The following is a 24,346-nucleotide window of genomic DNA, read 5'->3' on the forward strand; positions in this document are numbered from 1 at the left end:
ACTACACATACCTATACATACACAAATGTGCATACAACCCTCACTCATGGACAATAAGAAAGAAAAGGAGGAGGGGAATATTGGAAGGGAAAGTAGGATTTTTGGCCCCTTTTCTTGAACAGTATGGTGCTAAAGTAGTCACCTAATTTATATGCATTAAAAAAATTACTTTGCTAGTGACCCAACAGGGATGTTCCATCCACCACTTGTCCTTCTACACCTTCTGTCTCTTTGCCATAGACAGTCCTGTGCCCGGCTCACCCAATCTCTGATCCTGTTGTCATCCCTTCTCATTCCTCATGCTGAGTTTCTGTAGGGGACTTCTTCCTCTCAGGGCTGCTCCAGGCCATGAGAACTGGACATATGGTTGCTTTAGTGGAAAGACAAACCCATCTTTAACTTTGGAAACTTTTCCAACCTGTTAATGGGAAGCACACTTCTGTGACCATTCCCAGGGCAACCAGTAATATGTAACTCCCAATTCCAGGATTTGCATGTGTCAGTGCCAAATGCATATCATAAGACACTTCTTGGCCCTCCCCTTGCTTGAATGTCATAGCTCTTCTATCCACCCTTATTACATATAAAAGACGCACCACTGCCTAGGCAAACGAAACTCCTTACCGGGACAGGAGGTAAGTGTCATTCAAGGGGATGGGACCTTTAAAATGGCACAATATTCTTATTGCTGATGGAAGACAATGGGGATTTTAATGTAAGAGGCCCTAGCAGTGCTGACACTGTAACAGGAGCCAATGCCACCTTTGATTTGCTGGTCTGTGTAATCCACAGACAGTCAAGACAAGTATCAGAGAATATGATCATTTCAGAGAACCTTCTTGTACACAGGAATCTAGAGACAAATGACTCTGCTCTACATCCCTACAGGTCTTCTCTGTGTTCTTTAGTAGAGACTGCTGATTCCCGCAAGCACAAAACCCACAGCCATTCATCATGGCTCAGAGGAACACATACTTTATTCTGGTCTCCTGCCTGGTATACTTGTCTCCAAGCCAAGGTGAGGTCATTACACTAAGACCCCTAACAGATCTGAAGGTTTCACCCTGTCCCTCTGTGTACTAGTATGCTTGAGAAGAGACAGAGTCAACATTAAGCATTGTTACATGGAGTTCCTTAGTTCTGCTTCCATCCCACCTTATCAGAGAGTTTGAGATGAAATCACTTCTTTTGCATGATCACTGAAGAGACTGTAGTTTACTTTGTTAAATATACATCTCATGTCAGGTTTCAGAAGGCTTATATATGGACATTAACGATGGAGAACTAAGGGAAGTTATCTGTTAGGAAAAACAAAAGGCGTGAGAAAAAGGAGAAGCTCAAGCCTCAGAAAAGAATGGTCAGAAGCAGGAATAAATATATGATCAGAAGGTCCATTGTGAGGACTTGTCTAGAGGAAAGAGAGTCTGAGAGATGAGATGCATGAGAGCAGAAGCAAGCAGGCCCTTCATGGTCCTGCAGTTTACCCACAGAGGAAACGAACTCACCTTGGGGCTGTTGCTCTGTGCTGTGCTTCTCGGTTAACTTCCCTCCTTCCCTAGGCCAGGAAGCTGAGGAAGACCTGCCCTCTGCCCGCATCACCTGCCCAGAAGGTGCCAATGCTTATGGTTCCTACTGTTACTACTTCATGGAAGAGCGCATGACCTGGGCTGATGCAGATGTGAGTGAGCAGAGCCGTGTCTGGGTGGGGCATGGGAGTGACAGCTGAGGAAGAGGAGTTGCAATGTTCTGGCTTCCCTGGTGACTTCAGTGAAATAAGTCTCATCAGGGACTTGTCTCACCGCCATCTTAAATCTTTCCCTTCTGTGCACTAATATTCTGACCCCTCCCAGCACATTTCTTGGTACAACTTCTCCAGGAATATTTCTGCACAGTCCCTTTTCTGCCACCTTCCTTGGGAGGGCTTGTATATTGTTCAGGTCATTATTCTCAAATGAGTAATTCCTTTTCTCTTCACCCCTGCACAGCTCTTTTGCCAGAACATGAATTCCGGCTACTTGGTGTCTGTCCTCAACCAGGCTGAGGGCAACTTTTTGGCTTCTCTGATTAAGGAGAGTGGGACTACAGATTCTTTTGTTTGGATCGGTCTCCATGATCCCAAACGGGTCAGTATACAGCCTCATGTATCCCCAAATAATTATGTAAGAGGGAAATGGGAGGGACATGTCATGACTCAGCTTTTATAATGTTCGTGTGAAAGAAACCTGAACACAAGGGGTTGTTGAGATCATTGTGGGTGGTTGTGAGGGAGTGTAAGGCTCAACCTCTGTAGTGTTCTATTCACAGAGGAAGTCATTGTATTTTTAGCAAAGCATTTTTTTATATAATACTGCTAACCTATCTTGTAATTTCTGTGTTAGAAGAAAGATCTTTGTAGATAATATACAAGAGACTCTATTTTCTACGTTGGAAGAAACTGATGCTATATCAAACTATACACCAGCAGCTAATGCCATCTTGGATCATGAGGGTTTGGGACCTCAAGAAAGATAAACTATGAATCAGTTTCTCTAATGTGCATTTATGAGCTTTTCAACATCTGAACATTTACATTTTTGTGGGACAGAGGAAGAAGTTGGATATTCTAGGAAAGGAAAACACTGAGAAAAAGCAAAGAAAGTAATATGATATTCAGGGTCCAATGAGGTTGAGTTTTATACATTTTTTCCCTTTTCCTAGTATGTGCACAGGTCAGGTGTTTTCTATATTTTTGAGTGATGTCTATCATTATTGCCCCCTGCCCTCTAGAACCGACGTTGGCACTGGAGCAGTGGGTCCCTGTCTATCTACAAATCCTGGGCCACTGGAGCACCAAACAGTGCGAATCGTGGTTATTGTGGGACCCTAACTTCAAAAACAGGTAAGAGACATTGACCACTTATTGTTATCTCTTCCTTAGCTCTTGGGATGGACCTGAGCATTAGTGGTAGGGAAAGGTAATGCTCTCCTCTTGCAAGTAATGGACAGTTTCCTTTATGTCTAGACCTGTCTCCTGGAGTCACATGGGACCACTATCACTTTCTCTCTGTCTGATTCTTCTCATTGGTTTGTAGGATACAAGAAATGGAAGGATGAGTCATGTGACTCTCTGTACTCTTTTGTCTGCAAGTTCTGAAGCTAAAAGCAACTAAACTCGGATGTGAAATTAATATGGAGTCAAACATTTAACAAGACATCTATAATACCTAAATTAGACTCTCTTTCCTGCTGACCTTGCCCCACTGACCCGTAGTATCTTTATACTCCACATCCTCTAGAACCCTAATACAATAAAATAAAAGTATTTACCCAAATTGTGCTGTCTTTTGCATTCAGCAAGCTACTGCCAATGCTTGGGTTACTGGAATGGAAGTGACTGTAACATTCTCTGGATTGCTTTAGCTTAGCTCCTTTTAAAATTTGGGCTGGAGAGATGGCTTAGCTGTTAAGCGCTTGCCTGTGAAGCCTAAGGACCCTGGTTCGAGGCTCGGTTCCCCAGGTCCCACATTAGCCAGATGCACAAGGGGGCGCACACGTCTGGAGTTCGTTTGCAGAGGCTGGAAGCCCTGGAGCGCCCATTCTCTCTCTCTCCCTCTATCTGTCTTTTTCTCTGTGTCTGTTGCTCTCAAATAAATAAATAAAAAATTTAAAAAAAATTTCACCACATAACATGGAGGTTGATTTATCAACATCTTGACTTCTTGCTTATATATACCTTAAATTTTTCATCTAAAATCACAGTATTAACATAGTATTCTTGTGATTTGATTTTTGCAAATTATTACATTATTGATTCCCAGATAGATAGGGAATTTGGGAGCTCTAAAGGTATTTTAAATGTTGATTTATCAGGAAGCCATTATTAGTACTTAGTTACACATGTTTAGGTCATAGTGAATGTGATAATTTATGGATAATTTCCAAGTGGCAAGTGCTGAATAAATTGGTATTGAAAAAATGGGAGTCTTTCAGGCCAGCGACTTGTTAAATGATACCCTTTGACTAAAAAACTGAATAAATAAATATATATGACAAATTAGGTATACAAAATATACAGTCATGCTCAATTACCCCTTTTAAATTATATCTACAAACATTCAAATTCTGAAGTGTGCAGAATTAGGATTTCAACAAATTAATTTTTCAGGGGCACAAACCATTTCTAAATTCAGCCATATAAATAAAACCTTTAAATGCCATTTAATCAAACAATCCAGTGAAACAGTCAGTCTGAGTAGTCTGAGGTATAGCACAAAAACAGAGAAAACTAGAGTCCCACATGGAACAGCACAAGACAAATAAAACTGAGGGATCTAATCATGAGTCCAGAAATGACTCGGAATAGAGCCTGCACTTCCTGAAGACCAACCTAAGGAGGTAGTAGGGAAATGAGAGGGACATTCAAAAACAAAATAAATGAGGAAAGAGGAAGTGCTTGGGCGTCGTAGGCCAGAGGAGCGCAGTTTGCAGAGGTAGCAGCATGTCCGCGGAGGTCCCTGGGCCGAGGAGCAGAAGGAAATGGAAGATAAAGTGACTAGTCCAGAGAAAGCTGAAGAAGGAAAATTAAAAGCCTGGTACCCTCTCCTGGGGCAGTAACCTGGCGGCTCTGATTTTTTAAGAAAAAGATTACAGAAAAGGCAAAAGTATTTTGATTCTGGGGATTACAACATGGCTAAAGCCAAGATGAAGAACAAGCAACTTCCTGCAGCAGCCCCCATAAGACAGAGGTCACCAGCGACCCCATTCCCAGCCCGCAAGACCTTCCTCAGCGGAAGCCTTCCCTTTTGGCTAGAAAGCTGGGGGGCTGATTAAAAGAGCTGAACTGCATGAGCCTTCAAATCCCCATTACTTTTCCTTACCATATTTACCCACTTTCTGTTTTCTTTCATTCACCAAGTCATGTGAGACTGACAGCTTTGCAGGTAGCGGTAGTGTGTGCTGCTATTACAAAGGAATATACATGTGTAGAGTTTTTGGTTAATTTAACAGTGCACTGATGAAAAGGACATGTTAGAAAACATAAGTAATCTACTTGAACATAATTGTATATATTAACCTAACTCAGTGTAGGACTGGTTCCAGCAAGTAACAAGTTTTATAGTTTTACTGTTTTGGCTTTCCTTACTTCATCATAATTATAGCTTTGTATGTTACTCTTCTTTAATATACCCTGTTTTATTGATTTCTTCTGTATTTTCCTCTTGGATTTTGTAAAACAGAAGTTTAAGACCACAACTTGGAAGAAAATCACATAATTCAAACACAAGTAGATGGGCTCCAAAAGATTTGAATAACTGCTTGAACTTGAATGGCCTTAAACCTGTTTCAGCTTTAACAATAGAATTTTACTTGGGCAATATTTGCCCAACCTGGTGTAATTTGTGTGACTTCAGTGCTTAACAGCTGTGTTGATGCTGGTTCTCTTCAGTTCTGTAGGGTTAAGATGCCTTCCTTGTTGAAGATGTGAATGACATGTGCATGTGCACTGACTGTTGCATTAATTTTTGTGCCATTTTTGTAAATACAATAGTTTTGCACAACCTTTTACAAATGTCTGTATTAATTTCACATACTAGAAAGATAATGTGCCAAGCAGAAGCACAAGACTTCCTACACAAACAACTGTATGCCATTACTGGTTTTGTATACTAAGAATAGTTTACAATCTTGAGCTTATAGAATACCAAACTGAAATCTGTACTCAGTCTGTTTTAGAGAATTAAGCTTTTCATTTGCTACTAACATTCATGACTTTCAGTGGCCTTTTACAAATACCATATGTTGCCTAGGCATATCTTTTGTTCTATGCAGAATGTTTCATTTTGACTTATGAAAATTGTAATTCATATTTATGTAAACTTTCAGTGTAGAAACTACTTCCACACAACACTGGCACAGTAGAGTTTTTTACAAAAGGCTTACATTCTATGCCTTCTGTTTTCTTCTCAGCCCCTTTTCTTTGTTTCTTGTGGTACTACAGCTGTTCCATTTACATGAGAGCATAAGTGTCTTATTTTTACTCTCTAAACATTTAAATAAGATTTTTGTGGGGATTTTTGCAATGCTGAGGATCAAACGTGCTGTCTCGCACATGCTAAGTAAGCACTCTATGACTAGCCATACCCCCACTCCTAAAGGAACTTTATGATGAAACGTAGTTGAGAAGACTAGCCCTGAAACTGTCAGGATAAGCTGAGTTTAGGTGAATAATTGTTAAGTAATTACGGCAAACTAAGTAGTCTTGTGAGAGTGAAATGGTAGGTAACTGACATTACAATATTTAGGCATTTCCTTCTATGGGTATCATTTTAATATCAATTTAGAGTTACTTCTGTATCTAGTTGGTGGCAAATCTGCTACACTTTAGTTTAGACAGATTCACAAGTCCCCTTAGCATGTTGTCACGCATGAGGAGGGTCAGCAGCCAGAGCTCATACTTTTCTTCTCTGTCTTTGGCTCGGACAGGCCTCCCCTCTTGAATGTAGGCATCATTTATGTCTTAGCTCCCTTTGTCTTCCTGCTGTTCTTTGGTCCCACATCAAATAATTGGTGCCAGGAACCCAGCACCTGCTCTGGAAGGCTGATCACCATACTTCATCCACCCTTAGCAACAGAAAAGCAGCACTCCAACCGTGCTCATCTGTCATCTCACAGTCCTGTTATATGTAAATGTACTTGTGAGAGCACGGAGATTGTTGTGTAAGATGTCCCAGAGTAGAACTTGTGTTACAGCTAGTCTTTGTTTTTCATTGTAAGCCATCACCATTAAATTCAAACATCAGACAAGGTGAATTTGAATGATCAGAGAGGCCATGCCATTGCTGACCCCATTAGTACCCCTGTGATTTGTGGCAAGTGGCTAACACCTACTTAAGCTCTAATTTGTCAAATACAATGTTTATTTAACCTACCTCAAAACTTGTTAAGGGTCTTTGAAATACTAAGTGCCCAGCATCAAATATTACTGTTTATATCAAAAGTAAATTTCCTCACTAAACCAGCCTGCCTTCTGTAAAGTCACACTGCTTTTAAAAAAACCTCAGGATTTCCATAGGAAAGACCTGCCATAAAGCTTTAGGGGTGTTTGCACAGCCTCTGTCATTGGTGCTTGAGAGAGAGAGAGAAGCTTTGCACTTTTCTACCTTTGTTTTTCCTCAAAGCCCAGCTTACTGGAAGTGTTTTTACAGACTTTGTAATCATCACTGAAGATTTGATGAGATGAGCTTAATTGTTTCTATTTCAAAGTTGTTAAGAAATGGCTAATCATCTTGTTTGCCACAAATTAGTATTAAATTGAAGATAACTTATGAAAACTGATGAAGGCCTAGAATTACATGTCTCATGGCCAGTAGTTCCTACTTTTTATAGTAAGCATTTCCTTGAAGGCTGTGTCCAGCTAGAACTACAGATCTTGGCGAGTAGGAATAGGGTTACTTTGATGACTTGGAAGGAGCATGCTTGTAGTCCACAAGTTGCTCCATGGTCATGGCGATACTGGTTTAAATAAGTCTTAGCTCTTCAAGGCCAGCATGGCAAGGCCTCTCCTTGTTATCACAGTTTTTACTTGATAGAACAAAAGTATACCTCTAAATTATTTATTGATACTTTATTTATTTTATTTTATTTATTTATTTGACAGAGGTGGGAGGGGAGAGAGAAAGAATGGGCACACCGGGGCTTCCAGCCACGACAGATGAACTCCAGACACGTGTGCCTCTTATGCATCTGGCTAACGTGGGTCCTGGGGAATTGAACCTGGGTCCTTTGGCTTTGCTTGCAAATGCCTTAACTGCTAAGCCATCTCTCCAGCCCTATTTATTGATACTTTAAATTACACATATCCTCAATCCAAATGTAATGACGTCTTCTTAAAGCTGTGTTCTGAAGTTGGTGCTTGATGATCAGAAGCAGGTGGTACCAAAGCAGTGTCCCTGGTGGCCTCATCACATTGCCCAACATTTAAGCGTATTGTTTTTTTTTTTTCTTTCTTTCTTTTTTTTTTTTTACTTCTTTTACTTCCTCTTCCACCATTCCCACCTGGTGCATCCCTGAAGCCCATTATTGGTTCTTCCTAAATGGTGTTATGGGCTGGTGAGCTGGCCATGCTGCCCAATATACCACATCTTTGGGCTTTAACTGTTCTGAAGCATCTGGAGCTGAACAAAAAGCCTCTGTCCTCCCTGAACTCAGCACACACTGCCAGACTTCCGAGGTTCCCTTCCCTTGACTCCCCATGACACCTTGTAAAACGGATCCAAGGATCCTCTTTGGCCCATCTACAGATAAAGCATTTTGATTCTGTTTTACTGTCTTCAGCCTTCTAAGTAGGTAGACTTATGGGTTTCATTGTAGAAATCACTGGTGGTTGTGACAGCCACTCATATGTGTGTGTGTGTGTGTTATGTTATTTGTCAATTACATGGCAGTTGGAAACCCTCTTACTCCTTTTAACACCATCCATCAAATGTCACTGCATCTCTGCCATTTGTCATGCAATGGGACACTTGGCCTGTATTAAGAGGGCCAAGAGTAAATGCCTTTTGTGTTAAAGATGTCTTTAGAGTTGGCAGTTAATGCTGAGATTTATCAAATAACCCTTTCAAAATACTTGTGAAATATTAACAAAAAATTGATCTACCTAATTTAAGAAAATATATAAGTAAAAAGCCAATCCCCTTTAGCAGTCAGAAGTAGCATATTTGGGACTTTTCCCTATTCCCGATGAAGCATTTCTATCAATGCACTTTTAGTTTCAACTTGCTATGTCTGTATATTCATCTCTCAAATATTTATCAGATAGAGAAGAAGAACCCACCTGCTAGCCAGTATCAGTATGCAGTAGCTCTGACAGGGCAAGGTATAAAGATCTAGGTAGAAACACAGGGCCTGGTGCCAGACTCATTGGTTCAAACTCTAGCTGGGCCATTTGTCGTGATTACTGTGCCCTCCAAGGGAAGTCATTTCTACTTTAGATGCTCAGGTTTTCTTGTCTGTTTTATGTATTTTATAGGTATAGAGAGTAAAGAGAAATTAATATATTTAATTCACTTGAAACATTTCTTGGAACACCAAAATAATAACTGACTTAATGACATGAGTTTTCTTGTCTAGGAAATGATATTCATGAAGGTATTTCTTCCTGTCCATAAGAATTATTGTGGAAGCTAAAAATCAATTAAATAATAGAAAGTCAGTGATTTCTGAGAGGTGACAATGGAGTGTTCAGCACTGAGACATTTTTGTTAAACTCCCAAAGGCTCAGAGATCACTGTGAAAGCAGTGCCAGAAAGAATATAAGAGTCAAAGGAAGGGAAGAACTGATTGCGGTATTGTCTTCCAGACACAATGTGGCTGTGGTATTCATGATGTCACAGTTACTGATGCTACCTACACAAGACTTGCATAATAGGTGGACAAAATTGATGTTAACAAAATAAAAGAAAGACTAGTTAGAGAAGGGGAAAGGGAGGGTGGTGAGACATTATGATCATTCTATTTTCTCTGTAGGTATGGAAGTTTTCAACAAAAACTTTAAAAATAGTTTGAAATGTATCCACCTAACAACCTGAATTTTTAAAAAATATTTTACTTCTTTATTTGAGAGAGAGAGAGAGAGAAAGAGAAATAATGGGCACTCCAGGGACTCCAGCCACTGCAAATTAACTCCAGAAACATGTGCCCCTGTGCATCTGGTTTATGTGGGTCCTGAGGAATTGAACCAGGATCCTTAGGCTTCACAGGCAAACACCTTAACTATTAAACCATTTCCCCAGCCCCAGCAACCTGAATTTTAATGGGAATGGTAGACCTTTTATTTTTCTCCTGAGAAAAAAAAATATATACATAGATCAACACTTGCATATTTCTTCCAAGTCAGCACTAATCATCTGACAAAAATAATCCCTTGATTTAGCTCCAACTACTACTCCACTGGATTAATATTTAACACAGTTTTGTAATGATAAAATCTGAATTGCTTTGATGAAGATTACTGATGCTTCCATACTATTAGGTCAAACAGTACAACTTTTCACTCTCAGGGAATTACACTAGTTTCCTCATGGAACAACCTAGATCCAAGAATAATGGTAAAATAAAATATAGCTTAAAGCAAAAAAAAAAAAAAAAGTTGGGGTCTGGAGAGATGGCTTAGCAGTTAAGGCATTTGCCTGAAAAGTCAAAGGATTCTGTTTCGATTCTCCAGGACCCATGTAAGCCAGATACACAGGGGGCACATGAGTCTGGAGTTGGTTTGCAGTGGCTGGAGTCCCTAATGTGCCCATTCTCACTCTCTTTCTTTTCCTGTTCCTCTCTCTCAAATAGATAAATAAAATATTTTAAAAAATAACAAATAAAAAGAGAGTCTTCAATTTTAAGTGCTGGTGAAGAACATCAATTTGCCCTTATCATCATTCTTCTTTTTTTTTTTCCCCCTTTTGTCTAGTAACAATGCTGTTATGACATGGTTTAGGGCTGTGAAATGTGTAGTGGAGGCCCATAGTCCCTTTCAGTTGCCTCCTTGTACAAAATTTTCTCTTTTTGTAGACATCTGTCAGAGTATGTATGGCCAGCACAGACCATCTGTGGAACATGATTGAAGGATGTTCTTCCTTTCCTTGCTGCCCCTAGAAGGGAAGACCCACATCTTGTCCTGCTGTCTCATCTATTCCTGCTGCTGTACTCTTTTCACTGACCATCCTGAACCTTTGGGAGGGCTCTACTCTTTCCTGAGAAACCCAGGGCCACAGCAAATGGGACTTGTTTGCTGTTGGGGAAACAGCCATTGACTTAAACAATCTTCTCCCTTGCCTCACCTCACCTGTGGCCACTCACAGAGTTTACTAGGAAAGGTCGGCTTCTGATACCAAGATTCTTATGGCCTTCATTTGGCCTCCAGACTTGCCTTACCCTTATGGGAGGAGGGAAGAAGAAACTAGAGAAAATTCACAGCTGTTTCTGAATCAAAAAATGTATCATTTCTCTGGATTTTCCAAACAAAATTAATGAATTAAGTAACAGGTGACTGTAGTGTATGTGTTTTTGACTATTCAAGGATGTAAAGTTTACAGAGGAGAAAGCATAACTATTTTCTGCAGGAGTTCATTTCTGAATACCATGTGCCCTTTATTACAGTGAACGTGCTGAGACATGAGGCAGACGTGGGATTCCTGACCTTGTCTTGTACCTCCCTCATATCTATCAGAATGTCAAGTAATTCATCCCCCATTTATCTGTGGCTATAGATAAGCCTTGCATGGAAATTCCTTCTACTCTAAGTGTATATGTGTGCATTTTTGTTTGTGGTGCTTGTGACATGCAAATGTTGCTGGTTCTTGCATTCTTATATTGCAAGGTCTTCCTCTGGGCCTTTGGTGATAGCCATGAATGATACATGGATAGTTGTTGATGTGAGCCAGGTCTCATGGAGTTCAGTGAATGGGTTCTGCAAAATTAAATGCAGGAAAGTCAGCAAGGTACTTTTACTAGTTTGTTAGGTATTTATTTATTTACTTTCTGATGCAACAAAATAAATCTGAATCAAAAATGTTTTCTTTCTGTTCTGGCTCCAATACACATAGTGCATATTTAAACTAAGATAAATCATGTATTCCTCCTCTGAGCATCTATTTATCTACTAACTATTGCAATTTTGTCCTTATGAGGATTAGAACTGATACTATTTATAAAGGATATACAATGGTACCTGATACCCACCATGTTTGCTAACTGTGTTCAGTGAACTGGAATTTACCTTTGAGGTAGAAAAACCCAAGTGAAAAGCATGTTTCCTTATTTCTAGAGCAGAAGTACAAATCCTTCCATTTATCTATTTCCACAGCTCTTTTTCTCTCTAGGCTAAATTCTGTGGACAGGGTGTTACTCATATACCTTCCAAGAATGAGGTCAAAAGAGGATAAGGCCTCTGTGATAAGTCCAAAATCTCTATTACAAGGAAGGAAATTCAGTACTCATTACAGGAGAGAGTCCTTGTCAACACACATGAGCTGGAGCATTCGAAGCTTCCTCATCATACTGGAGGCTTCTCAAGAAATTTTTCTATGTAGGGACCATTAACACTACATCCAAGATACATTTAACCATCTCTCAGAATCCCAGATGAAAGTTGGCTTTGGAATGGCTTGGAATAATGTTCTCAAAAACACACAAATAGGTAAGAGGACAATACTCTGCAGGTTTTGGGGACAGTGAGATAAATCTTTAAGGATTTTCTAAAGGAGATACCACTTGGTAATCAATGCCACTCAGGGAAAGTCCTCAATTGTATTACTTCTCAGGAAGAATTTTACCAGCCTTGTCTACAGGCAATAACGATAACTGTTTTAATGGGCATGCAAATACTGAGGCATGAGGATTAATTACAAGAACAACTGTGGGAATATGAAATAGGAAATGAACTATGGGAAAGAACTGTGGTAGTAATTTACAAACAACTTTTATGAGATTATTTCTGTGAGCTGATAAATTCCTCACTTGTAACTCACCCTAAAGTTAATTTTACAACTATTTAAGCCACCAGCTTAAAGCAATGTGATTAGGTTTTCTCTGCCTTGGTTGATCTTTGGTCTGAACATCACAGATGACCAAGATTGACAAGCAATGACTAGAAATGCTGATTGATCTTAAGCTATGCTCTTTGCCCAATTTTTCTAATAAGCTTATTGGGCTCTTGACTCAGAGAAAGCATACATATGTAAGAAATGCTGACCATAGTGTCTCAGCTGTCATTCATTTTATTTTATATTTTAAAGTAGTAGGTATTTTATGACTAAAACTCATTGCATGTTTGAAGTTTTCTTTAAAGCAAGTCTTATGGTTGCTTGAAATGTTACTAAAATTTTTGTTATAATTTTTACATATATTTTTAATTGTTTCTAATATCAGTATGGTTTCATGAAGAAGTAAATTTGGCATACGAATGTATAATGTGCAAAGTTACATTTTCCTTTTCCAGAGTAGTATATCAGATGTTCTCTTTGTTTCCCTAACAGAGTATCTCAGTGAGCTGCTATTTTCTAATTAGACTGGAAGTACTGATAAGATTGGTGTGCCAACTGTCCTCACTTTATTTAGAGATGAAGATGTGGGAGACCTGGTACTCTCTTTCTTGGTGAGCCTCACTGTGTTTCATAGTCAAGATGAGTGGGCACTCCTGGGTGGAAAAGCAGATGGAATATGGTCTGCAGAGCTCATGTTAAACCAGCAGAAAGGAGCAGAGGAGTGCTGAGGGTGCCAGGGTTGTAAGCAGCAGCATGCCAAATTTATAAGCTCTGGCATGTGCCTATTCTGTTTAATCGGGAGTTCTATAAGTCACAAGCATATGCTTTGTCACCTGTTCCAATAGTAAGCTATTGTGTGCTTGAATTCAAGGACCACAACAGTTAGCTGATTTTACTGTCACAGTACCTTGTGTTTTCTCAAAGAATAATTCCTAATTGCCCTTGATCTCTATAGAAGAAAAACTAGACAAGTTTTCTTCTACTGCATAACAAATGGCCATAAAGGCAGTAACAAGCACATATTCTCACATAGTTCCTGTTATAAGACATCTAGTCATAGCTTGGTTGGATTCTCTGCACCAGAGCTATCCATAAGCCTTTGATCTAGGTGCCATTCTGGGCTGTGGCCTCATACAAAGCTCAAGAAAAGCTATCAAACCCAAAGTACTTTGGAACCCTGAGGTCAAACAGTAGAAAAGAAAAAAAAAAAAAAAACAGAAAATTTGGTAGTTAAGGATACAAGTAAGATCATGTAATCATATCAACTTGATCATGAGAAGCTTGATGAACATCATAATCAGTGGGCCAAGAAACCTCACTCAAACACTCCTGAACTACACTAACAATGTTCCTGCCAATCCTACATAGGACATCTCACTGGCATATAATGGCCTTGACCAGGGCCCAATCTTGTAGAAAGCTGAGAGATAGAAGTCACCTGCTACCTTTGCTTCTATAGCAAGGTCTATAGTTATGTACCACAAGAAACTGTAAGTGAGAGACATTTACAAGGGCTATGCTTCTATGTCATCAGGAGGGACTAAAAAATAACAAATGATTCTCTCTGCACTCATATGACTCAATTGTTGCTGATGTGAAGGTTCTTCAAGCTCTAGGTCATTCAGTCTTCCACACTACTTTAGCGAACATGCATTCTTGGCTCTCTACTTAGCTAAGGTCTCAGGATTCTTGCCCCTTTCAAATTTACGTGAAGTGTATTTTCATTTTTATAAATATTTAAAATATTTTTAATTATGAGAAAGAGAGAGAAAGGGAGAGAGGGACAATGTGGGCACAACAGGGCCTCTAGCCTCTGCAAACGTACTCCAGACACATGTACCACAATGTGCATCTAGCTTTATGCAGGTGCTGGGGAATGACCTTGGGCTCACAAGATTTGCATGCAACTCCTTTTACCTGCTGAGCTTTTACCTAATCCACACCGTGTATTTCATTTCCATGATTTGGCCCTCAGTTTTATGAGCTGTGTTGTAGCACTTGATCTTAGAGACTGTGGAAGAGGATTAAACATATTTATTTTCTTAATATATATTTTGTAATCTGTTGAGGTTTTTGTGGTCTTCTTCTACTTCTTCTTCTTCTTCTTTTTTTTTTTTTTTTTTTTTGAGATAGTCAGCCTTATTTCCCCTTTTCCCCAGGACTGTACTCAATGCTGCTCCAACTCTCCCTGGAATGGTAATTTATTTTACTCCACCTGTACATTACCTAAAGGTCTCTGCTTTAAGGACTGAAGAGTTGGCTCAGCAGCTAAAGGCACTTTCTTGCAAAACCTGCAGGCCTGGCTTGGCCAGAGTTTAATGCCCATGTAAACCCAGGTAGACAAAGTAGCATATGCATCTGTATGCCTTTGCTGTGGCAGAAGGCCTGAGCATGCCATTCACATTCATTCATTAAATCATTCTCTCCTTCTCCTTGCAAATAAGTAAATAAATAATGAATAGTTTTGAAGTCTCTGCTTTAATGGAATTCAAACGTTTTCTTTTCAAAATAAGTATTCTTTATATCAACATAATCCACAGATGCAAATATCATTATAATATAAACACCATGGACTTCCGGCCAAGATGGCGACTGCCTAGCTGAGCTGCAGATACTGGGGAAAGAAAGGCAAGAAATTAAGGGTTATCAGGGTCTTCTCGCTGGTGGGAGGGTACAGAGTGGGGAAAAATAGGGAATCACGGATCCCCTCTAGGGTGGGTAGTCTACCCCCTATATAGCCGCTGAGCTCCGAGCCCCAAGCAGCTGTGCTCCGATCACACGCCTGCCAGCCCATTGAGCCCCCGCCAGCCCACTGCACTGACCGCCCGGAGACCTCCACCATTGTGCTCAGATCGTGTGCTCTGGCACACCACGCTGTGCTCAGTTCACACACGCGAAGGGGTCACCTCTGCTGTGATTAGGTGGCTGCCAGACCCCTGCTGCTGTGCTCCAATCACTTGCCGGCCCATCAGCCTCTGCTGTGTCCTGATCCCGTGACTGCATCAGCTGCCTCTGCACTACAATTGCATGTGCAGCAGGCCCAGTTCTACAGCAAGGGCCACACAAGCCCACACGGAGTCACTAGCGCCAGCTCAGGTGCCATCCCCTACCTGTCTGTCACCACACATCTCACACTCCCCTGAGGCGGGAGAGCACAGACTGTTTGCAGGTCCCAGTGTTCCCAGCCAGAGTTTGGGCAGATTCAGGGCTTGCTACCTCAGTCCCCTTTCAACCTTGAAGGCTGCAGATTTGGTGCAGTACTGGGTGAGAATTCAGGCAACTTTGGTGCCCCTCTTAGGCAGTACAAAGGCAGCTTTGGCAAGAGAGAGCAAAAACCCAAGGTGCTTGCAACTGCCCCAGGCTGCATTGGATTCTCATAGACCTAAAGCCCCGGCTGCTCCACCCACCTACCTGCCCATACACTGACAGGGGTAGACTACAGAGCAAAAGAAAAAACATGAAAAATAAAATGGAAGAAAATCCAGACAGATCACACAGCCCAACAAGGATTACATCTAAACAAAACATAGAAGAGTGTTTAGGATCAGAACATCAAGTAGAAGCTATGAGCAATGCAACCCTGACCAACCTACTGCTAGAACTTGCAGGAAAGCTACAAAGCACAGATAATCATGTGTATGCTACCATCACTAAGCTAGAGCAATATGATAAGACACTGGAAGGAATTCAGAGAGAGCTAAGAGAGTTGAGAGAGAGTGAATAAAAAGAGGACCTTAGAAATCAGTTGGCCACACTAATTGAAAACAAAAAGAAATGCAAGAATGATTTCCAAGAATAATGAAGAAAATCAGAAAATGAGGTGAAAAGGGAGCTGGACAGAGCAATGGAAATGATACATAGGAAAGTAGTAGAAAATGCAACCTTAATTGAACAAGTCCAAAACTAGCTAGAGGCTCTCAAGAATAGGGTCAGTGAAGTGGAGGATAGGAACTCTGATCTGGAAGACAGGATGGAAGAAACAGTTCAAGAGTCCAAAAATATCAGTAAGTTCAAAAGTTCCTGTGAACAGAACATGAGAGAATTGTGGGATACACTTAAACGTCCTAATATCAGAATCGTTGGAATACCAGAAGGAGAAGAATTTCAGACCAAAGGCATGGAAAATTTATTTAACACAATAATTGAAGAAAACTTCCCCTGTCTCTTAAAAGAAAGGCCCATCAAGATACAAGAAGCAAACAGAACTCTGAACCGACTAGACAAAAGGAGAAACTCCCCAATACATATTATCATTAAGACTCTAAACATTGACACCAAAGAGAAAATCCTAAAAGCAGCTAGGGAAAAACAGCACACCACTTTCAAAGGAAACCCCATCAGAATTACTTCAGACTTCTCAGTGGAAACCTTGAAAGCTAAAAGGGTCTGGAATGAAACTCTCCAGACTCTAAGAAACTATGGCTTTCAACCCAAACTACTCTATGCGGCAAAAGTCTCCCTTATAATAGATGGCGAAAGGAAAACTTTCCATGACAAAACTCAGCTTTACAATTATATGAACACAAAACCAAACCTACAGAAAGTATTCCAGGAAATTCTCCACAGAGAAGAAACAAATAACCAAACACAAATGCCTACAAGAAGCAGATCACAACAACCAAAGCCAGCGTAAACACAAAAAATTGCAAATTCCATGAAAACACCAACACACCTCTACCACCACAACATGGCAGGGATCAAATCATATCTCACAGTCATCACCCTAAATATTAATGGCCTTAATTCACCCATCAAGAGACACAAGCAAAGTGGGTGGATCAAAAAATTAGACCCCTCAATCTGCTGCCTTCAAGAAACACACCTTACCACTAAAGACAGAAATCTCCTCAGGGTGAAAGTGTGGAAAAAAATATTCCAAGCATACGGGAATAAGAAACAAGCAGGTGTAGCTATATTAATATTGGATAAAATTGACTTCAAACCTAAAACAATCAAAAAAAAAAAAAAAAAGACGGCTACTTCCTACTTATAAAGGGAACAATCCATCAAGAGGACATTACAATCATAAATCTGTATGCACCAAACACAGGGGCACCACAGTTCATAAAACAAAACCTACTTGACATTAAAACAGAAATAACCACCAACACCATCACAGCTGGGGACTTCAACACACCATTATCATTAATAGACAGATCATCCAAACAGAAACTCAACAGGGAAGTAAGAGAGCTCAACAAAACCATAGAACACTTAGACATAACGGACATCTACAGAACTTTCCATCCCAAATCCACAGACTACACATTCTTCTCAGCAGCCCATTGAACATTCTCCAAAATAGACCATATACTGGGTCACAAAGACTGCCTCCACATATTTAGGAAAATTGACATAACTCCCTGCATGATATCAGATCAGAATGCTATATTCATAGAAATCAACAACAACAAAAAAAAACACCAAGAATCCCAATGGCAACTGGAAACTGAATAGCATACTCTTAAACAATAAATGGATAGGGGATGAAATAAAAATTGAAATTGCAAAATTCCTGGAATTGAATGACAATGAGAACACATCATACCAAAACTTATGAGACACAATGAAGGCGGTCCTCAGGGGAAAATTCATAGCATTCAATGCCTTCATATAAAAGACAGAAAGATCACAAATCAATAGTTTAACCATCCAGCTATAGGCACTGGAAAAACAAGAAAAATGCAACCCAATGAGCTCCAGAAGGAAAGCAATAATTAAAATCAGAGCAGAAATTAATGAATTGGAAACCAAGGAAACAATTAAGGCAATTGACAAAACAAAGAGCTGGTTTTTTGAAAAAATTAACAAGATTGACAAACCTCTGGCCACTTTGATCAAGCAAAAAAAGGAGAGGCTCCAAATTAACAAAATTCAAGATGAAAAAGGAGAGATCACAACAGATATTAGTGAAATTGGGAGAATGATCAGGACTTATTTCAAAACCTCTACTCCACAAAACTGGGAAATGTGGAAGAGATGGATAAATTCCTGGATGCATATCATCCACCAAAGCTAAACTAAGAGCAGATTAATCATCTCAATGAACCCATCACACTCATGGAGATTGAAAAAAATAATTAAAAACTTCCTCAAAAAAGAAGAGTCCAGGACCAGATGGATTCCCAGCCAAGTTTTACCAAACCTTCATGGAAGAACTCAAACCAATCTTCCTCAAACTGTGCCAAACAAATGGAGAACAGGGAAAACTACCCAACTCCTTCTATGAAGCTAGTATCACCCTAGTCCCAAAACCAGGCAGAGATGCCACAAGAAAAGAAAACTACTGGCCTATTTCCCTAATGAACATAGATGCAAAGATCCTGAATAAAATACTTGCAAACCGAATCCAACAACACATCAAAAGCATTATCCACCTTGCCCAAGTGAGATTTATCCCAGGAACACAAGTGTGGTTCAAAATACGAAAATCTGTCAATGTAATACACAACATAAACAAGCTTATACATAAAAACCATATGATAATTTCGATAGATGCAGAAAAGGCCTTTGACAAGATACAGCATCTCTTCATGATCAAAATATGGAGAGAATTGGCATGGCCGGTTCACATCTTAACATAATAAAGGCAATATACAAAGCTCCAAAGGCACAAATAATACTTAATGGAGAGAGACTGGAGGAATTCCCATTGAGATCAGGAACAAGACAGGGATGTCCTCTCTCACCTCTGCTTTTCAATATAGTTCAGCAAATCCTAGCTCAAGCAATAAGACAGGAGAAAGAAATAAAAGGGATCCAATTTGGAAAGTAAGCAGTTAAGTTAGCTCTATTCCCTGATGACATGATTGTATATGTAAGAGACCGGGGAGAGTCCATGCCAAAACTCCTGAAGGTGATTAACTCCTATAGCAAAGTAGCAGGATACAAAATCAATGCACAAAAATCGGTAGCATTTCTGTATGCAAATGACAAAGATACAGAAAAAGAAATAAAGGACCTACTCCCATATTCAATAGCAACAAAAAAATAAAATACCTTGGAATAACATTAACCAAGGAAATAAAAGATCTATACAATGAAACTATAAAAACTCCCAAAAAAGAAATTGAGGAGGACTTGACAAGATGGAAAGACCTCACATGCTCCTGGATAGGCAGAATTAACATTGTGAAGATGACAGTCCTACCAAAGGCAATATATAGATTTAACACAATTCCTATTGAAATCCCTACAGTGTTCTTCACAGAGATAGAAAAAATGATCTCAAATTTCATATGGAAAAACAGAAGGCCTCACATATCCAAACATATACTCAGCAAAAGAAATACCTCTGGTGGCATCACCATACCTGATCTAAAGCTATACTACAAAGCCATAGTAATAAAAACAGCATGGTACTGGCATAAAAACAGGAGTACAGACCAATGGAATAGACTTGTGGATCAAGATTTTAGGTCAAGCAACTATAGCTACTTGATATTCAACAAAGGCCCAAACAATATAGGCTGGAAAAAAGATAGCATCTTCAACAAATGGTGCTGGACAAACTGGATAACCACATGCAGGAAACTAAAACTTGATCCACACATTTCAACATGCACTACACTAAAATCCAAATGGATCAAAGACCTCAACGTAAGACCAGAAACTCGAATAGTACTGCAAGAAAATTTAGGAAGTACTTTCCATAATATAGGAATGGAAAAAGACTTCCTTAACAAAACCCCAGTGGCTCAAGTTCTTAAACAGTCACTCAACCAATGGGATCATATGAAGCTGAAGAGCTTCTTTACAGATGAGCATATAATAAGCAAAGAAAATAGAATACCCACAGAATGGGAGAAAATATTTGCGGGTTATCCAACTGATAGAGGCCTAATCTCTAGAATCGACAAAGAACTCAAAAGTCTAAACAATGAGAAGACAAATACCCCACTCACAAAATGGGGCACAAAGTTGAACAGGCAATTCACAGAGGAAGACATGCAAATGGCAAACACACACTTAAGAAAATGTTCATCATCCTTAATCATCAGAGAAATGCAAATTAAAACAACTATGAGATTCCACCTTACCCCAATAAGGATAGCCAACATCAAAAAATCAAATGAAAATAAATGCTGGCGAGGATGTGGAGAAACAGGAACACTCATTCACTGTTGGTGGGAATGTGGGATGGTACCACCACTTTGGAAAGCAATATGGAGACTCCTGAAAAAGCTGACTATAGAAATACCAACAGACCCAGTTATACCCTTACTGGGCATCTAACCTAAAACCTTCAAACCACAGGCCAGAGAGATTTGCTCAACCATGTTTGTAGCAGCTCAATTTGTAATAGCTAAATCTGGAATCAACCCAGATGTCCATCATTAGAATAATGGATAACGAAGATGTGGTATATCTACACAATGGAATTCTATACAGCAGTAAGAAAAAACGACACAAAGAAATTGGAGGAAAAATGGTTGAACCTGGAATAGATCATTCTCAGTGAACTTACCCAATCACAGGAAAAAAAAAAAAAATCCACACATAGTCTCACACATCTACAACACCTAACCTGAATCTACCCAAGATACCTTACACACCCAGCTAGCACCTCATGGACTAGACAGTAGGATGGATGGGGAGGGCGGGGAGGGCATTGAGGGGTGGAAAACAGTAATCTGGACCCAAATGGCAATGTTATCATAAAATTCTACTTCCTAAAAGACAGACCAAATGGCTGAACCTTCACTAGACCCTTACAGGAAACACCTGAACCACAAGACACTGGAGAGGGTAGGATCAAGACTAACCTAAATCTTGTACATCTTCCCTCCCTCCCTCTTCTACTCTCCCCTCTCTCTCTCTCTCCTCTCTAACTCTTGTATATTAGTTATGTTTTTCCTCAATTTCTTAGTGGGCACTGACCTGTAACCCCCACTACCAGCTTGGGGCTACCATCCACAATAAGCTTTTGATCAGAGAAACCTATAAGGTTTCCCAAAACAATGACAGACTTCTGTCAGAGTACTTGATAAAAATCAACACCTACCAAATCAGAGAGCCAGAGCCTCAGAGGCCCCCAACACCTCAGCACTGAAGCAGACCAAAAATGAACCCAACATGGCTCAGGGAAATTTTGCAGAAGAGGGGGCAGAAAGAATGTCAGAGTCACATGTTGGGTCATGATATGCAGAGACATTTATTGTACCAATAATTGTGGGCTAACTCCACAATGTATGACCCATTTACATCAACAAGGAGGGTCCAATGGGAGGGGGTAGATCATGGATGAGCCTAACCAATGGTACTAAACTGCCTGTATTCGTTGAAAAGAAAACTAATAAATTAAATTAAAAAAAAAACACCATAAAATAAGATTCCCCTAACATTGTTCAATATATTTTGATATTTTCTATTCTCCCTAATAAGAAAATCATAACAGTGATAGTTCAAAGAATTGGGTTAATGAATTCAGACAGCCATGAGTTGTAATTAATGGTGGGTAAATTAAAGTTTTTGGACAAGTATTACAAAAATATTTCTCTTGTGACCTATTAATAAGTATTTTTAAATAGTTAGACATATGTAAACTACTTCATATAACTAAATGCTTGATCACATGTAAAATAATGTTACTTTCTTTTCTTTTTATCATACATGTACATGCAGTAACTTATTAAAGATTAATTTTTCATATTTTAGTGTGGCCTTAGAGAAACCATTGAGGAAATACCTCTAAAATGCATACACAAATGCAATAAAATTGTGCATGGTCATAAGTGCTTCAATGATCTGGAAAAAAATGAGCTATTAGGACATTCTACTTGAGATATGAGAAGGAAATACATAAATCCATACAAATTCTATACATAGATTGCAGCTGAAAACTTCATAGGTAAGGGACAATGGCCTCATTGGTGTGATTTAAATGCTATTTAGGAAGAATAGACCAAAATTGTTGGATAATGGGAGAAATCATGGCAAAGTATGAAAAAGTATGTTAAGCTAACCTGAACATAACCATAACTTTAACCATAACCACTGACCTTCAGAAATACTAGGAAATAGGACTCTAGTTCATCTAACAGAAACATAGGTTTAAGGTACCTATCCTATTCTCTGTTACAGAGAAAAGTCAGCTACAGAGCGAATCACCAGGGGACCTAGAACCTAGAAAGAGCTGCTAACCTCCTTTGGATCAGGGTTTGGTAATAGTTCATTGGCTCACAGAGTATGACTGGGAGAAATCCAAGATGGAGCAGGTAAAGTACATAATTCCACAAACCGATAAGAGCTGGAAAAATCCATGGATGGGGGAGGACAGCAGCCAGCCCACAAACCCTGGACACATGGTAGAAATCCAAGGGCAGAAAAGCATATATGCCAACAGGGCAGTGTGCTGGTTTCCAAGAAAGAAATCTGGAGCCAAAAATGAGCTATGTGAGGTTGACTTCCATAGCAATGTTATTCTTTAGTGCAAATACCTCTGTGAGCTGAGGGTATTTCTTGCTTCTTCTTCTCCTTTTTTTTTAAGTCATGAATATCACACACAGATTCCATTTAAGAGGGAAAGATAACACCCATTGTAAAATCTATGACATACATTTGATAAAATTCCAAGCTCCATTGATTGACTTAGGTTGATTATCTATGTATTATGTACTAATCAGACATTCTCTTAAAATGCATTTTGTTTAGTCAGTGAGAATATAGTTAAAGGTATGAATGCTTGAAGAGACAACTTTGGTAGAGTTAAAATAGACCTATGTTTGATCATTATTATATACCTTTAAGACAATGAAATTTTACTAGATGAAAATGTACAAACTAGTTCCAGTGAAGTAAACAGAGATATATGGCAAAGAAGTGACTGAATTTGTTCATTCTCCTTCTACTCATGAGCTCTGTTCTAAGCCTTTATATCATATGCATTGAGAGAAACTAATACAGTCTGAAAACATCCTCTTTTGCTTAAGAGAGTTAACATGTAGTTCAGAGCCTTATCCAGATAACCTTATCCTTAAACATGCTACTGTTGGCCGGGCATGGTGGTGCACGCCTTTAATCCCAGCACTTGGGAGGCAGAGGTAGGAGGATCGCTGTGAGTTCAAGGCCACCCTGAGACTCCATAGTGAATTCCAGGTCAGCCTGGGCTAGAGTGAGACCTTACCTCGAAAAACCAAAAAAAAAAAAAAAAAAAAAAAACATGCTACTGTTAAAGAATCCTGTGTCAGCACCCAAAAGAAATTATATTATCCGGAAGCAGAAATTATGAATAATTCACAATATCCATATAACATAATATACAAAGTCTATCCCACAAAATGTACATTCCTAGGATGCAAAATCAAATTTCTAATTTTTCCTAGTTCCCAATGAATTTTGAGAAAGTATTTTGTATGGGCAGAAAATATTAAATTATAAACTTTAAGAGACAGGAGTATTTTTATCAACTGTAGGAAGAGAAGCAAAGCAGGGCTGTTTACTGGTTAGGAAGTATTGCTACTGATACTTCAATGAAACAAGTCAATGGAACAGAATTGACATAGGAGAATAGAGTGTTTCACCATGAGGTATTTATCCAGGACAACCACTTGTCTGAAACTTCTGTAAGGCCTATAAAGAATACAAGCATGCTCCCAAACTTCAGGAAGAAGGACATAGTGACCATGGTGGGAGGTATTTTTTATACTATTTCAAACTTTTTCTTTTTTTTTTTTCACTTCTGACAATACTCATCAATGTCCTTTTCTTTGTTAAATTCAAGGTTTTTAGTTAGTATACAGAATTTTGTCATTACTTCAGGCTTTTTCGAATACAACTTGGATTATTCGCGTCTTGCTCCTCACTTGCCTCATCACCTCCTTTTTCCCAAG

At 39.3% G+C, this 24,346-nt stretch overlaps 1 protein-coding gene and 1 pseudogene across 1 annotated transcript; both read left to right on the forward strand.

The window, feature by feature from the left end:
* Positions 1-954: 954 nt before the first annotated feature.
* Positions 955-3,133, forward strand: LOC101599186 (lithostathine-1). Its single transcript, XM_004660541.2, has 5 exons — positions 955-1,018; positions 1,560-1,678; positions 1,986-2,123; positions 2,767-2,878; positions 3,072-3,133. The coding sequence occupies exons 1-5, from the start codon at positions 955-957 to the stop codon at positions 3,131-3,133; spliced, it is 495 nt and encodes a 164-aa protein (XP_004660598.2).
* Positions 3,134-4,477: 1,344 nt separating this feature from the next.
* Positions 4,478-4,805, forward strand: LOC123461598 (annotated as a pseudogene).
* Positions 4,806-24,346: the final 19,541 nt, after the last annotated feature.

The sequence above is a fragment of the Jaculus jaculus genome, chromosome 6, assembly GCF_020740685.1.
Source record: "Jaculus jaculus isolate mJacJac1 chromosome 6, mJacJac1.mat.Y.cur, whole genome shotgun sequence".
Taxonomy (NCBI): Eukaryota; Metazoa; Chordata; class Mammalia; order Rodentia; family Dipodidae; genus Jaculus; species Jaculus jaculus.

Coding starts and splice junctions, on each gene's coding strand:
- LOC101599186 (XM_004660541.2), top strand. CDS start 955: ATGGCTCAGAGGAACACATACTTTATTCTGGTCTCCTGCCTGGTATAC. Junction 1,679..1,985: donor TGACCTGGGCTGATGCAGAT/GTGAGTGAGCAG, acceptor ACCCCTGCACAG/CTCTTTTGCCAGAACATGAA. Junction 2,879..3,071: donor GACCCTAACTTCAAAAACAG/GTAAGAGACATT, acceptor ATTGGTTTGTAG/GATACAAGAAATGGAAGGAT.